The sequence below is a fragment of the Tetranychus urticae genome, chromosome 2, assembly GCF_039701765.1.
Source record: "Tetranychus urticae isolate SD_2017Ah chromosome 2, NJAU_TeUrti_SD_1.0, whole genome shotgun sequence".
NCBI classification, from domain to species: Eukaryota; Metazoa; Arthropoda; class Arachnida; order Trombidiformes; family Tetranychidae; genus Tetranychus; species Tetranychus urticae.
Genome location: NC_142959.1, coordinates 11,580,807 through 11,596,889, shown reverse-complemented (window position 1 = coordinate 11,596,889; position 16,083 = coordinate 11,580,807). Strand labels below are relative to the sequence as shown.

General features: G+C 33.1%; 3 protein-coding genes across 3 annotated transcripts; 2 read left to right on the top strand and 1 right to left on the bottom strand.

Annotated features, from left to right (window-relative positions):
• Positions 1–233: 233 nt before the first annotated feature.
• LOC107360026 (solute carrier family 41 member 1) lies at positions 234–2,190 on the bottom strand. The gene is made up of 3 exons (XM_015926642.3): positions 1,202–2,190; positions 739–1,133; positions 234–623 (listed from the first exon to the last, which is right to left on the bottom strand). Exons 1-3 carry the CDS (start codon positions 2,064–2,066, stop codon positions 447–449), a joined length of 1,437 nt encoding a protein of 478 aa, XP_015782128.1. The 5' UTR covers positions 2,067–2,190; the 3' UTR covers positions 234–446.
• A 3,275-nt stretch (positions 2,191–5,465) lies between these two features.
• Positions 5,466–8,213, top strand: LOC107360093 (beta-hexosaminidase subunit beta). The gene is made up of 7 exons (XM_015926715.3): positions 5,466–5,674; positions 5,920–7,023; positions 7,097–7,190; positions 7,280–7,387; positions 7,477–7,567; positions 7,648–7,757; positions 7,834–8,213. Exons 1-7 carry the CDS (start codon positions 5,585–5,587, stop codon positions 7,932–7,934), a joined length of 1,698 nt encoding a protein of 565 aa, XP_015782201.1. The 5' UTR covers positions 5,466–5,584; the 3' UTR covers positions 7,935–8,213.
• A 5,272-nt stretch (positions 8,214–13,485) lies between these two features.
• Positions 13,486–15,849, top strand: LOC107359891 (solute carrier family 41 member 1-like). The gene is made up of 4 exons (XM_015926477.3): positions 13,486–14,523; positions 14,595–14,989; positions 15,083–15,459; positions 15,533–15,849. Exons 1-3 carry the CDS (start codon positions 13,653–13,655, stop codon positions 15,257–15,259), a joined length of 1,443 nt encoding a protein of 480 aa, XP_015781963.1. The 5' UTR covers positions 13,486–13,652; the 3' UTR covers positions 15,260–15,459; positions 15,533–15,849.
• Positions 15,850–16,083: the final 234 nt, after the last annotated feature.

Genomic DNA, 16,083 nt, shown 5'->3' with positions numbered 1-16,083 from the left:
TTTCCTTCATGGAACAACTTAGCTAAATATTCCTCATCTTGATAGGCTTGACTATTGTGTAGAAATATTTCTCAATCAATCAGATTGTTTATCTTTTCCATGAACTGATTGTTATTGTAATCGGGTTCCTGATCCTTGTATTTGATGGTTGAATTTATGATGGAAAATTTCATTGGCATTGTAAATCATTGGTCGGTATCTTAATTTTTCAGCATGAGACTTTTGTCGTAATATAATAATTAAAACTAGTCCATTTAATCTGATTCGATAAAAATTAATACATCATTAAAATATTTTTATATCAATTCACAAAACAGCTGAGAGGTGTGAAGAGGCAGGTACGGGAGGTTATTAATGAGGCTATATAACTCTGTCGTGAATGAGATCAGTTTGATGAAAATAATTAAGTGAAACAAATAAATATTTGCTGTCCAGTTTTCACAGATTTAAATTGCATTTATATCTCCAGCCATAGATAATAGGATAAAAACAATTAAAAGAAAAGCAGTTCCTAAGAAATCACCTAAAGCTGTCAAGATAGGAATCGAAAAATTATCAGGATCAGTTCCATTCCTCCACAAAAGTGTAACCAAATTATGAGCAAAGTAAAGGAGAAGAGCGACCTGGAAAATGATAGAATCATAACCCAAATTAACAACAAATAAATCAATAAATCAGAGGAAATGCAAATAGTGTTCTATTATAATTTAGGTTGACTAGATTCAAAGGAAAAATTACCTGAAATATTGCAAATACAAGGTAAATCGAGAAGAAAAGAATGGTGATTTCAAAGCCAGTGGCACCCTTTATCAATCTGAAGACGATGAGGTACAAAATGTGAGCCGGTAGTGATATCGTAAGTAACATTCGAGCAGTGCTGATATTGATGTTGGAACCAATGAAGACTCGATATGGTATTAATAAATATTCAATACTTATAGGCAGGCGACCTGGTTGACCCTGTCGATGAAGATATGTCGATATTCGGCTTGCTTGGACAGCGACTAGATTACCACCAACACCATTAATAACCGGTTGGAACATGGCTAAACGTTCAAATCGATTAGTAGCCACATCCAATATGTAACCTCCCAGACTTGAAATTAACATTGCCAAAATTATTGGGAGCCAGCCTGAGTTGGTGAATAACCAAGATAAATGAATGGAAAGAACGAGAAATGAAGAAGTATAAATAACTTACCGCAAGTAACAACATCAAATGTGTGTTCATTTTTCCATGCAGTGTATATCCAAAAGGGGAGAAGAGCAAACAAAATTGCTATAATGATACACGAAGGTATTGATATTGTTCCTGGAGGAGCGTGATTTTGAATTAGTTGAGCAAATGAAGCTAATAAACTTAAGGTAACTACATCGCCAACAGAAGCAGCTAAAGGCGTAGCAACATTATCTGGATCAATTTCAAATCGGTGGGAAAGAACGATAACACCAACCATGCAGGCACCAAGAAGAAAACAAGCAACATTTGCAGTCAACAGGGATGATGCGAGGAGAATTAGATTATTTTGCATGTTGAACGATCCTTTAGTGATTGCATTGGTGGATATGGCAAAAATAGAAGCCAGGAAAGCAACTACAGTAGCTTGACATTGGATTAGAGCCATGTTACCTTTGGCTAAGGAAAGGGTTGATTTTAAATCTTTCATGTTGCCCAAGTTTGCTTGTGTTGATAATCGAGCAGCCATGGTCATTTCTAAGTTGCCCTTAAGACCTAAAAGTGATGGAACTAGGATGAAGAGTTCACTAATTACTTTGAAAACGGGCCAATGTTGAACAATGTCAAGGATGAGACCAGCACCAACGTTACCAAACCCAGCTAAGGTAAATGCAATGCAAACCTGTAAGCTAGTCGAGAAGAGGGATTCAGATCTAGTTGAATCATTCGATTCGTCAATGGGTATTCCACAGTCTCCACATATTATGGTATTGGGTTCAACCAGGGACAAAATAGCGGTTTTGAGTCGAGCGGCCACTCGACTAGGTTGGTTTGTTCGAGCATCATTATTAACATGTAATAATGGAGCCTTTACCGTGGGAGAAGACATGGCTTTGTTAGATTGACCATAGAGGATAACAGAAATACTGAGGATTTGTTGAAGTAAACCATTGAATGGTTAGCAGACTACACTAGTAAACTAAAATAAACAAGCAATCAACACAAACTGCACAAGCAAACTGCACAAGAAAACAAGAGGAGTATTCCTCACGTGAACCCACTTTGCGTGAGCATAAATCCTGATCAAAGAGTAAAGGAGAAGAGGTTTCTCCAAAGAGTAAAGGAAGAAGAGAGAGCAATTCAATAGTAAGTCTGAACCAAAATTTTTTTTTGGTGTCAGAAGATGGCGCAAGAAAGAGACTCTTTCCTTTTACTTTCTTTACAAATTTTTTACTCTCTTTTTCTCTTTCTTTTCTCTTTCTTTTTTTAATTGAAAATTTAATTAATGCAATTGATATTAACTTTGGAAAAGGCTTTTTTGATTGTTTTTCAATGTTTTTAATGTTTTTTTAATTGATTTTGATGATTTTGATGCTTAGATTTCTTATAAGTGACAAATTCATGACGATTTAACAGAAAAAATGCCATTTCAACTAGTAAAGTCTGAATTGATCAAGCAAAAGTCTATCAAAACGTTTTCATAGTCATTGTGTTAAGGTTTCGGTAATATTTTGGTTACGATAAACTTTCCCTGCCAATAAATTCTGAATTTATTCTTTACAGCTGTTAGATTCATAATTTAATGGTAAATTCGTTAACCGATAGATATGTCCAACATTATACTAACGACAATTCATTCACCATTTGCTTTATGTGAAGGTGAATTCCCGTAAAATCAATGAATTCAGAATTTATTCGAGTTTATATTTATTTATTAGCAGAGTAACCAAAATAGTCCCAAACCTTAATTGATTGACTATGAAAACTTTTTGATAGACTTTTGCTTGATCAATTTAGATTTTGTTAGCTATAAAGACATTCTTCTGTCACAATCATCACAAATATATCATTAAATAAGAAATCATAGCATCAAAATCATTAAAATCAATTAAAATGACATTGAAAACATTGAAAAGTTGTCAAAAAAGCCTTTTCTAATGTTGACATTTATTGTTTTAATTTAATTTTTGATGATGAAAAGAAAGAGAAAAGAAAGAGAAAAAGAGAGTAAAAAATATGTAAAGAAAGTAAAAAGAAAGAGTCTCTTTCTCGCGCCATCTTCTGACACCAAAAAAAAATTTTGGTTCAGACTTTGTATTGAATTGCTGTCTCTTCTTCCTTTACTCTTTGGGTTTCTCTCAATACAATTTTGTGAAGCTTACAAAGTGGCTCTGGCGAGGGCGCTTTAAAGGTATTTTTAATAGATTAGATAAAAAATTAGATTAAAATTAAATTGAAAGAGATTGAAAAAGTGACTGATTTGAGCGCCTCTCGTTGAGGACCGCTAACTAAACTTCTCATTGAATCCTATGGAGAGCTATCTCTTCTTCTTTACTCTTTGATCCTGATCATAATCTGAAAAATGAAAAGTGCATAAAACAATCGATAGATGGCACTGCCTATTTGTGACGAACTGTAAAATTTACAGTGTAAATGACACTGAACCAGCCGGTATCCGTCGATCCCAATTCACATCGGCAATGATTACAAGTGCGGCTTATGAATCTTAATCACACATCCTTTGGTTTTTTTGTGGATACCAATTTTGTTTTTGTTTCTTCTTTAAATAGACGAAAATTGCTGAAAATTTTGCCCAAAAAATATGCCTCGATTATTCAGAGCTGTTGTCTGTGTATACACCATTTTGATCGATTTGTGCTGAAGCTCACGTCAATACTTTCTACAAGTACTTTTTTGTTTCTTCGTTGAATTTAATTTGGTGTCTCACAAGGAATTTGAGTCCTAGTAAGTTGATTATAATAAAATTACGTTCAATTTTTAATCTTGTTCTCTTCATTTTCCTAAATAGACGCAATCAACCCGGAAGATTTGTCATTTGCCTTGTCCAAGTTATGATAATCAACAGAAATAGATAAACATTCTTCCTTATTTGGGGCATCAACTTTCCATTGTAACTCCAATCTTTCAATTGTACAGAAGGTGCAATTAAATCAAGTCATAATTATCACCTTAATTGAAATTTTGATCTTCTAGCACTTTTTACTTGCTACCATCCTGATCACCTCCACCAGCACTAAACTATTCATCATCATTAGTAAAAATAATAAAATAATGATAATAAAAACATTAAGCAATAAAACCCAAACAACAATAAAAACATGCGATCAAGAATCATGTGAAATAGATTTGAAATGAAATAATTGTAAATAGACAATAATTATATCAATTTTATCAACAATATTGTTCATTAATAAACCTTGCTATAAACTTACAATCCACATTTATACACTATTGATGTTGATATTTTATTAATTAACTACTGAAATCTTGGTCAAGATACTGGTTTAGTGGGTAAACCAGTAATATCATCATTTGATGGACTGTAGTTAAGTTCATTACGCTTCTTCCCACAGCTTTTTGGTCGATTGATATTGAATATTTTTAGCCTTTAAATGGTTGATTAGTCGTCAATTTATTAATAAATTTTCCTCGACAATCATCAAAAAATTGCAATCATTTACATTCAAATAGCATTTTCATACGTAATTTCATTCAACGGGACAATTGTCTGTTTTATCATATGATATCATAAATTCATTCAACTTTGAGAGATAATCTGTAAATAATTAAAGATCATATTTACACCCAAATTGAGATCATCAACACGTGAAAACTGTTCAAAAGCTTGTATAACCGTAATTAGCCAAAATCATTGCTGATCAATTATGGACTGAGATTGAGTTGGGTTAGGAAAAAATGCAGTCTATTGGTAATTTAAAATTCTAGTTGTTTTTCAACAATCGGTCACAATTTAGGAGTTACGTGGGAACATATTAATTAAAGTTTAGCCCAACCGAGTCTAGAGCTGGTTCATTACGCATTAAAGGTTATTGAATCCATTGAAGTCTCTATATATGTTTATAACTTCAAAGGAGTCTGAAAGGTTGAAAAGTGCCCTGAAAAACAAATGGAAAGATGGAGGATGATTAATTGTATCAACCTTATCGGTCAACCTGGAACGGGGAATAACCTTTTCTTCATCTTTTCCCACTCTTATTTGCCATCATCAACATCACCGATCATAGAGAAATGGTTACTCTTATCTTCATCACTTTCCATCTCAACCTTGTTAACCTGAAGACCCTCTAGTTAAAGCTAAAATAAGGTTGACTGGCCATTAGCACACAAATTGACTGGACAAGCCCATCTTCAAACCGTCATCTTCTCGTCTCAACTTTAACTTGTTTAACCAGTAAAATATTGCCTTCTCTCTTCCACTCTTACTCATAATCCACTCACTCTCATCTTATAGAAATCACTTTCTCTCTCGAACTCAAAGTCTCATGTAAGCTTTTCTCTAATTCACAGAATCTTGAGACTTGAGAATTTTTAGTTCTAATTCTCGTTTCTTTTCAACTAACATTGTGATTCCCACTAATCAACATTATGATTATATTATTAATCAATTTGCTTCTTTTATGCTCAACAACTGTTCATTCTTACATTACTTGGATTGAAGCTCGAGTTCCTCTTCAGGTAAGCAAACTTATTATCCATTCATTGTTACCAGATTTTTGATTGTTCACAGCTGTCAATTTCCTTCATTTGATTAACTATTGAATTAAATTAAATTGTTGATTATGCAGCTAAAAGTAGCGTAAAAGACTCTTTGATTTAAACTTTGCAGACGATATGACAAAAGATCTTCTGCTTGTCTATTGACAGCTTATTGCCAAACTATCAGCTCTTATTTTTGATTATTTGTACAATTCAATTTACAGGGCAATCGACCAGCACCAGGAACACCATGGCCATTACCAAAACAGCTAAACCAAACAGAGAAAACACTCTTTTTAAATCCAATGGAGTTTTATTTCACTACAAATGGACGATTCTGTGATATTCTTGACGCATCTTTAACTCGCTATCGACCCATCATTTTTCAAGATTTCAACGTATCAACAGTTGGCTTCTCGGATAGACCTGAGTTACGATCATTAATGGTTAGAGTTGATAATCCTCAAGAGTGTGGCTATCCTCAATTGGGTGACGATGAATCGTACACACTGGTTATCCCAAAAAATTCAAGTCAAGCAATCCTACAAGCCAAGACAGTTTGGGGTGCTCTAAGAGGTTTGGAATCCTTTAGTCAACTGGTTTACCACGATGATGGATCAAATCAGTGTATTGTAAATGAAACTTTCATCGATGATTGGCCTGAATATCCATACAGAGGAATGATGATTGACACGGCTAGGCATTTCATACCCTTGAAGATATTGTTGCTCAATTTGGATGCCATGGCTTACAACAAGTTAAACGTTTTCCATTGGCATTTAGTTGATGATCAAGCTTTCCCTTTAGAGAGTAAAGTGTTTCCTGAATTAACATCATCGGGTGCTTATACCTCTAAACATGTTTATACACAAGAACAGGTACAATTGGTCATTGATTATGCTCGAATGAGAGGAATCAGAGTTTTACCAGAAATTGATTCACCAGGTCACACCAAAGTCTATGGTAAATCTCATCCTGAACTGTTGACTCCATGTTTTGTTGATGGTAAAAGTGGTGTTCCCAATCCTCCTCATCATTCGGATGCTGATATACTTAACCCAATGAGAAATGAAACTTTCCAGTTTATGCATCAACTGTTTGCTGAAATTAAGAGATTATTTAAAGATCAATTTATCCATTTGGGAATGGATGAAGTATATTATGCTTGTTGGACCTCTAATCCTGATATACAGGCTTTAATGATCGCAAATAACTGGACCAAAGTGAATCAAGTTGAGCAACATTATGTCCGACAAACATTGAAAAACATCAAAGATCTGCAATATAAAGTGATGATGTGGCAAGATCCAGTGGACAATGATGTTGAGGTCGGTTTCAATTATTTTTTCCGAAAGTTTTTTTAAAGGTAAAATGTATTCTAACAAATCTTTTGTTCAACAGCTTTCACCAGATTCAGTAGTTGAGATTTGGAAAGATTCTGAACTTGGGGAATTTGAAACTTGGGATAAATACGCAGCTCCAATCATTCGTAAAGGTTAGTTTACTGTGTTTCATGTTTAAAATGTTTTACACACAAATTAGGATTACAAATAGATTCAAAATTTCAAATTTTGGTTTATTTAGGTTATCGAGTTGTCATAGCTGCTTGTTGGTACCTAAATTATATAAACTATCCATATCCAGGACAATTTTGGGAGAAACATTATCAATGCAAACCCCGAGCATTCACAAGTAAGTTTGAGTCATTTTACTTTGAAGGCAAAGAATATGTTAAGAAAATGAATTAATTTTCGATACTTTAATCATGACGATTTTAACAGATGACGCCGATGAGAAGAAGCGAGTTATCGGTGGAGAAGCTTGTTTATGGAGTGAATTTGCTGATGGCACCAATATACTTTCACGAATATGGTAATTGTTACAAAATGTCTAGATTCTAATAGAGTATTTAATTTAATTTGTCTTCAATTTTGTTTTTGATCAATTATTAGGCCTCGAGCTGCTGCTGTAGCAGAAAGACTTTGGACTGATCCTGTTAATGATGACATTGATTCAACGAGATTTAGACTGGATGAGCAACGTTGCCGACTTTTACAAAGAGGTAAATGAATTTTGGGTCCATGATTAGATACATGAATTAATTGAATGTCAATTTGGTCTTTCACTTGTACTTTTAGGAATTCCTGCTTCACCTATTCTTCCTGGTCATTGTGGTAAACATGATTGGGGATTGGAAACTGTACCACCGATTTATCCCGGCGATAGACTGGCTCCTTGATAAACTCAAACCAAATCGATTGAGTCTGGTGATCAATAATTTTTTAAGCGACAAATCAAATTGTAAACCTTTTTTGTTCTCATAACCAAACAATTGGTGTCCGATTGTGTGATATTTTTTGACCTTTCTTTTTTTGGTTGCTCTTTCATGATTGTTGGTTTCTGAGGCCAACATAATTCCATGTCTAAATTAATAAAAAGAGGTTCTTTCAATAAATAATTTGGTTGTTCATTTGATGCTATTGCATGTAAAAAAGTGCATACAAGTTGAGACAAATGGTCAGCAACGGATAAAAATTTATTTCTTTCAAATTTAAACACTGAGTGTTTGTAGGAAAATAAAAACTGAATCTATTTGAATGATTAAAAAACTTCTATGATCAATGGTTTTCGAAGAAATCGAGTTCATAGTTGAAACTTTGATAGCTTTTTGTGCAATCATGGAACCAGATTTTTTCATAAAACTCATTTTCCTGATGTAACTATCAACAACAAACCATAAAATGCCCTTATTTTGAGACAAAAAATTTTCTGTTCGAAATAAAAAGAATAAGTTCGGTTTTGAGTTAAATCGATTGATTTCTGTGACCTTATGTGTTAGAGATCTGAAACTTATGATTCGTCCATGAAAATTATTAGCACACATCATGGATAAAATACTTTTCTTCGTTTATCGACAGTTCTCTTTATTTTGACCATTGACCTAAAAACTTTGGACCTCGATATTTTGAGATTGGCATCACCTACAACCATTATTCTTTGACCAAACATTAGACTATATTATGGGCTATGATATGAATAGGTTTTATACAATTCAAGAAACTGCTAGAAAAGTTATAACATTTTATTAATTAAGTTGTGCGGTTTAATAATTGATTAACATATGATGTGATATGTAGAAGAAAATTCACTATAAGATGAATTACCTCAGATTTCTTTGGTTTTCAGTCATCTTATGCTATAGCCCATAACAGCATCTAATGTTTGTTCAAAGAGAGATGATTGAGATTGGGCCATTCTCGAAATATCGAGGTTCAAAGATTTTAGGTTAGCGGCCAAAATCAAGAGAACTATTGACAAATTGAAAAAAAGTATTCATTGCATGTTGTGAAGAATTGATTTTTATAGGCGAAACATAAGTTTCGTATCCCTCACTCATACAGTTACAGAAGTAGATCGGTTTAAACAAAAATCGAACTGATCGGTTTTGCAAAAAAAATAGAATTAAATTGCTCAAAATAATTACATTTTCTGGTTGCTTATAAAAATTCACATAAGTTATAGTGAGTTTTATGATAAAATCTGCTTTCATTATTGTACAAAAGATGATCGAAGTTTCAAGTTTGATCTCGATTTTCTCAAAAACTATCGATCGGAGGAATTATTTAATTGCACCAATAGACTGAGTTTTCATGTCCCTACAAACCTTTATTAGTCTTAACTCGCAACTCAAATGTTCGAGCATTTCGCATCACTCTTTGCATTTCATTTGCAAACTTAACCAGAAAATTGGTTTATTTACCAAGAAATAGGTTGAAATGAGTTTAGTTTGTTAAATAAAGTGTTTCTTACCCATTTAAAACCCAAACCTCGACACCCAAACCCGCTTATGCAAATTTATTTAATTGAATAGTATTATTAATTAGTGAATGATCAAATTGGTCAAAGAATAATGGCTGTAGGTGATGCCAATCTCGAAATATTGAGGTCTAAAGTTTTCAGGTCAACGGCCAATATCAAGAGAACTATTGATAGATTGAGAAAAGTATTCATTGTATGTTGTGAAGAATTGATTTTTATAGACGAAACATAAGTTTCAGATCTCTAACTCATATGGTTACAGAAATAGATCGGTTTAACTTAAAATCGAACTGATCTGTTTTACAGTAAACTTGAAGTTTAATTTACCAATATAATTACATTTTCTGGTTGCTCATAAAAATTTGCATAAGTAATAATGAGTTATGTTAAAAAATATGCTTTCATTATTGTACAAAAGCAGATCGAAGTTTCAAGTTAGACCTCGATTTTCTCAAAAACTGTTCATGAGATGAATTATTTAATAGCACCAATGGATACAGGTTTCATGTCATTTCACAAAACAACCAAGTCTTAATCCTGCACTCAAATGTTCGCGTCTTTGGCGATACTCTTTGCATTTGATTTGTAAGTTTAACCAGAAAATTGGTTTATTTACCAAGATATTGGTTAATATGAGTTTGTTTTGTTGAATCAGTTGTTTCTCGCACACTTACAACCCAAATATCATGACCAGAATGTACTTATGGAAATTTATTGAATGGAATTGAATTCTTAGTTAGTAAACAATGAAATCGGTGAAAAGATGATGACTGTAAAGTCTAGCATTCTCGAAATATTCACAGTTACATCAACACATTTATGCAATAAAAATGGGCAAAAACGAGGTAAAAATCAATTTCTTTCAGGTTTAGACTCTATAAGTTTGTGCCGACAAAAAATCTGAATTCATTAGTGTGATTCAAAGGTTTGCCGCGATCGACAGTTTTTGAAAGAATCGAGTTCAAAGTTTAAACTTCGATCGCATTTTGTACAATAATGAAAGCAGATTTTCACAGAAAATTTATTATAACTTATATCAATTTTTATAAGCAACCAGAAAATGTAATTATATTGGTAAATTAAACTTCATGTTTACTGTAAAACAGATCAGTTCGATTTTAAGTTAAACCGATCTATTTCTGTAACCATATGAGTTAGAGATCTGAAACTTATGATTCGATTACAAAAATTAATGCTACACATCATAGATAGAGTACTTTAATCATTTTAGCGACAGTTCTCTTTATTTTGTACATTGACCTGAAAACTTTAGACCTCAATATTTCGAGATGGGCATCACCTACAACCATTACTCTTCGACCAATTTGATCATTCACTAATTGCTAATACTATTCAATTAAATAAATTTCCATTAGCGTGTTTTGGTGTCGATATTTGTGTTTTAAATGGACAAGAAACACCTTATTTAACAAACTAAACTCATTTCAACCTATTTCTTGGTAAATAAACCAATTTTCTGGTTAAGTTTGCAAATGAAATGCAAAGAGTGATGCGAAATGCTCGAACATTTGAGTTGCGAGTTAAAACTAATGAGGGTTTGTAGAGACATGAAAACCCAGTCCATTGGCGCTATCAAACAATTCCTCCGATCGATTGTTTCCGAGAAAATCGAGGTCAAACTTGAAACTTCGATCGGGTTTTGTTCAGCTATTGAAGCAGATTTTTTCATTAAATTCATTTTAACTTATGTTGATTTTTATAATCAACCAGAAAATGTAATTATTTTGAGCATTTAATTCTATTTTTTCTGTAAAACAGATCCGTTCGATTTCAAGTTAAACCGATCTATCTCTGTAACTACATGAGTCAAAGATCTGAAACTTATGTTTCGTCTATAAAAATCAATTCTTCACAACATACAATGAATTTTTTCCTCAATCTATCAATAGTTCTCTTGATATTGGCCGTTGACCTGAAAACTTTGGACCTCAATATTTCGAGAATGGTAGTACCTACAGTGTTCATTCTTGACCTAGCATTAGGTTTATTCATGGGCTAAAATAAAATAAATCTTAATTTATTTAATAACGAATATCCTTATATTAAATATGATTTGTGTTTGAGTAACCATTCGACTTTAACAATAAAGTCTCGCATCTGATAACATAAGTAATACATGTTATAACTTTCTTTGTAGCACCTTGAATAATTTTATATTTCAAAGCATTATAGCTCATGATAAAAACAAATGTTAGCTGAAAAAATGATGGTTGTAGAGTCGACCATTCTCGAAATATTGAGGTCCAAAGTTTTCAGGTCAACGGCCAATATCAAGAGAACTATCGATAGATCGAGAAAAGTATTCATTGCATGTTGGATAGAATTGATTTTTCATAGACGAAACATAAGTTTCAGATCTCTAACTAATATAGTTACAGAAATAGATCGGTTTAAGCAAAAATCGAACTGATCTGTTTTACAGAAAAAATAGGATTAAATTGCTCAAAATAATTTCATTTTCTGGTTGATTATAAAAATCAACATAAACTTCAATGAATTTAATGAAAAAAACTGCTTTCATTATTGTACAAAAGCAGATCGAAGTTTCAAGTTTGACCTCGATTTTCTCGAAAACTATCTATGTGAGGAATTATTTAATTGCACCAATAGACTGAGTTTTCATGTCCCTACAAACCCTTATTAGTCTTAACTCGCAACTCAAATGTTCGAGCATTTCGCATCACTCTTTGCATTTCATTTGCAAACTTAACCAGAAAATTGGTTTATTTACCAAGAAATGGGTTGAAATGAGTTTAGTTTGTTAAATAAGTTGTTTCTTGTTCCTTTAAAACCCAAATATCGACACCCAAACCCGCTTATGGAAATTTATTTAATTGAATAGTTATATTAATTAGTGAATGATACAATTGGTCAAATAATAATGGTTTTAGGTGATGCCAATCTCGAAATATTAAGGTCTAAAGTTTTTAGATTAATGGACAAAATGTTGGGAACTGTCGAAAAATTGGAAAAATGATTCTATGCAACATGTGTTCTAATAGTATTTGCAAACTAATCATAAGTTTCAGATCTCTAACTCATATGGTTACGGAAATAGATCGGTTTAACTTAAAATCGAACTGATCTGTTTTACAGTAAACTTGAAGTTTAATTTACCAATATAATTACATTTTCTGGTTGCTCATAAAAATTTACATAAGTAATAATGAGTTTTGTGAAAAAATCTGCTTTCATTATTATACAAAATGTGATAGAAGTTTCAACTCCAACTCGATTTTTCAAAAATTGACATAACTTTCAAATTTAATGACACTAATGGATTCAGTTTATTTTCCTACAAACACTCAGTGTCGAAATTTGAAAGAAATAAATTTTTATCCGTTGGTGACCATTTTTCTCAACTTGTGCTTAAATGACAATTGATTCAATTGTTTCTTTTATCGAAAAGTTTATTTTCTAACAACTACAATACAAACAGTTACAATTTAAACACACGGAAAATCATGACATTTACGTTTCTAAAGTTAGATATTTGCGTTTCTTATTTTCTGGTATTTACTCAGAATCCATCAGGTAAGGTTGTTTAAATTAAATTGCTTTAATCTAGCAATAAATTATACAGATTGATACAACATTTACATTAACAATTTTTAATAACAACTTGACTTGAAAATATGTTAATTAGTTAATGACTTGTTGAATCAAAGTGTGGTAAAGAAGCTGTTGAGTTTATCCATATCCTATTGAGAATGGCTTTGTCTCGATTACCAGATATCATTTGTGTCGGTTATGGACCACAAACCTCAGAATGTCGGGCACTTCTTCCACCACCTGGAACACCACCAAGAGAAGCTAGAAGCAACTCAGTCCTTTCACTATTATTTTCAGCCTATTTTCAGCTTTTACACTGGACATTTATAAATCCAAATCCATAGTATTGCTTTTAGGGGGGTGGAAACAGGGAAACACTATCCTACACTTTGGAGAGGAATCCTCCTTTTGTTTTATTGTGTAGCTTGTGTTTTTGCTTGTTTAGTCTGCTTATGTAGTTTGGTTTTTTAGTTTACTTGTGGCAGTTTTTTGCTAATCATTCAATGGTTTACTTCAACAAATCCTCAGTATTTCTGTTATCCTCTATGGTCAATCTAGAAAAGCCATGTCTTCTCCCACGCTAAAGGCTCCATTACTTCATGTTGATAATGATGCTCGAACAAACCAACCTAGTCGAGTGTTTACTCGACTCAAAACCGCTATTTTGTCCCTGGTTGATCCTAATGCCGTGGTTGTAACAAGTGGAGACTGTGGACAAACTATGGACGACTCGGCTGATTCAACTAGATCTGCATCCCTTCTCTCGACTAGCTTACAGGTTTGCATTGCATTTACCTTAGCTGGGTTTGGTAACGTTGGTGCTGGTCTCATCCTTGACATTGTTCAACATTGGCCCGTTTTCAAAGTAATTAGTGAACTCTTCATCCTAGTTCCATCACTTTTAGGTCTTAAGGGCAACTTAGAAATGACCATGGCTGCTCGATTATCAACACAAGCAAACTTGGGCCACATGGAAGATCTAAAATCAACCCTTTCCTTAGCTAAAGGTAACATGGCTCTAATCCAATGTCAAGCTACTGTAGTTGCTTTCCTGGCTTCTATTTTTGCCATATCCACCAATGCAATCTCCAAAGGATCGTTCAACATGCAAAATAATCTAATTCTCCTCGCATCATCCCTGTTGACTGCAAATGTTGCCTGTTTTATTCTCGGTGCCTGTATGATTGGTGTTATCGTTCTTTCCCACCGATTTGAAATTGATCCAGATAATGTTGCTACGCCTTTAGCTGCTTCTATTGGCGATTTAGTTACCTTGAGTTTATTAGCTTCATTTGCTCAGCTAATTCAAGATCACGCTACTCCAGGAACAATATCAATACCTTCGTGTATCATTATAGCAATTTTGTTTACTCTTCTCCCTTTTTGGACATACACTGCATGGAAAAATGAACACACATTTGATGTTGTTACTTGCGGTAAGTCATTTATAAATCTTTATTTCTCTCTCTTTACATTCATATTCATCGTATCTTCATACACTCACCAGGTTGGCTCCCCATAATTTTGGCAATGTTCATTTCAAGTCTGGGAGGTGTCATCTTGGATGTGTCTACTATTGAATTTAAACGGTTAGCCCTGTTTCAACCAGTTATTAATGGTGTTGGTGGTAATCTAGTCGCTGTCCAAGCAAGCCGACTATCAACATATCTTCATCGACAGGGTCAACCAGGTCACTTGCCTATTAGTATTGAATATTTATTAATACCTTATCGAGTCTTCATTGGTTCCAACATTAACATAAGCACTGCTCGAGTGTTACTTATAATATCTCTACCGGCTCACATTTTGTACCTCATTGTCTTCAGATTGATAAAGGGTTCCATTGGCTTTGAAATCACCATTCTATTCTTCTCGATTTACCTTGTATTTGCAATATTTCAGGTAATTTTTCCGCTAAATCTATTCAACATTTTTCATTTGCCTCTGGTTTATTGATTTATAATTATTGTTGGTTATGATTCTATCATTTTCCAGGTCGCTCTTCTCCTTTACTTTGCTCACAATTTGGTTACACTTTTGTGGAGGAATGGAACTGATCCTGATAATTTTTCGATTCCTATCTTGACAGCTTTAGGTGATTTCTTAGGAACTGCTTTTCTGTTAATTGTTTTTATCCTATTATCTATGGCTGGAGATATAAATGCAATTTAAATCTGTGAAAACTGGACAGCAAATATATTTATTTGTTTTCATTAAATTATTTTCATCAAACTGATCTCATTCACGACAGAGTTATATAGCCTCATTAATAACCTCCCGTACCTGCCTCTTCACCGCAGCTGTTTTGTATTGAAACAAATTGTTTCAAAGATTAAGATTCAATGAGCAACGTTGCCGACTTTTACAAAGAGGTAAAAAATTTTATTCGTGATTGGATACATAAATTAATTGAATGTCGATTTGGTCTTTTATTTGTACTTTTAGGAATTCCTGCCTCACCGATTCTTCCTGGTCATTGTGGTTAACATGATTGGGGATTGGAAATTGTACCGGTAATTTATCCCGGTGATAGACTGACTCCTTGATAAACTCAAACCAAATTGATTGCAGCTGTTAATCAATATTTTTTAAAGCGACAAATCAAACTGTTAACCTTTTTATTCTCATACCAAACAATTGGTGTCCGTTTGTGTGATATTTTTGACCTTTCTTTTTTGGTTGCTCATTCATGATTGTTGGTTTCTGAGGCCAACGAAATTTCATGCCTAAATTAATAAAAAAGCGGTTCTTTCAATCGATAATTTGATTGTCCATAGCCATTATTTTGCTAATTGGTATCATGTGTTTTCATGTTAATGACAATTATGTTCAATGATCCGGTCCAAGGAAATGAATCGAGTAATTAGCAAGGTAAAACAATTTAATAATAAATCCAATTCTTTTTTTCAATTCTCAGGAAGTTAACAGCTTAAAACGGAAAACATTGAATATCAAGCCGAAAGTAACTCGAGATTAACCAGTGAAGGAAAAATTCA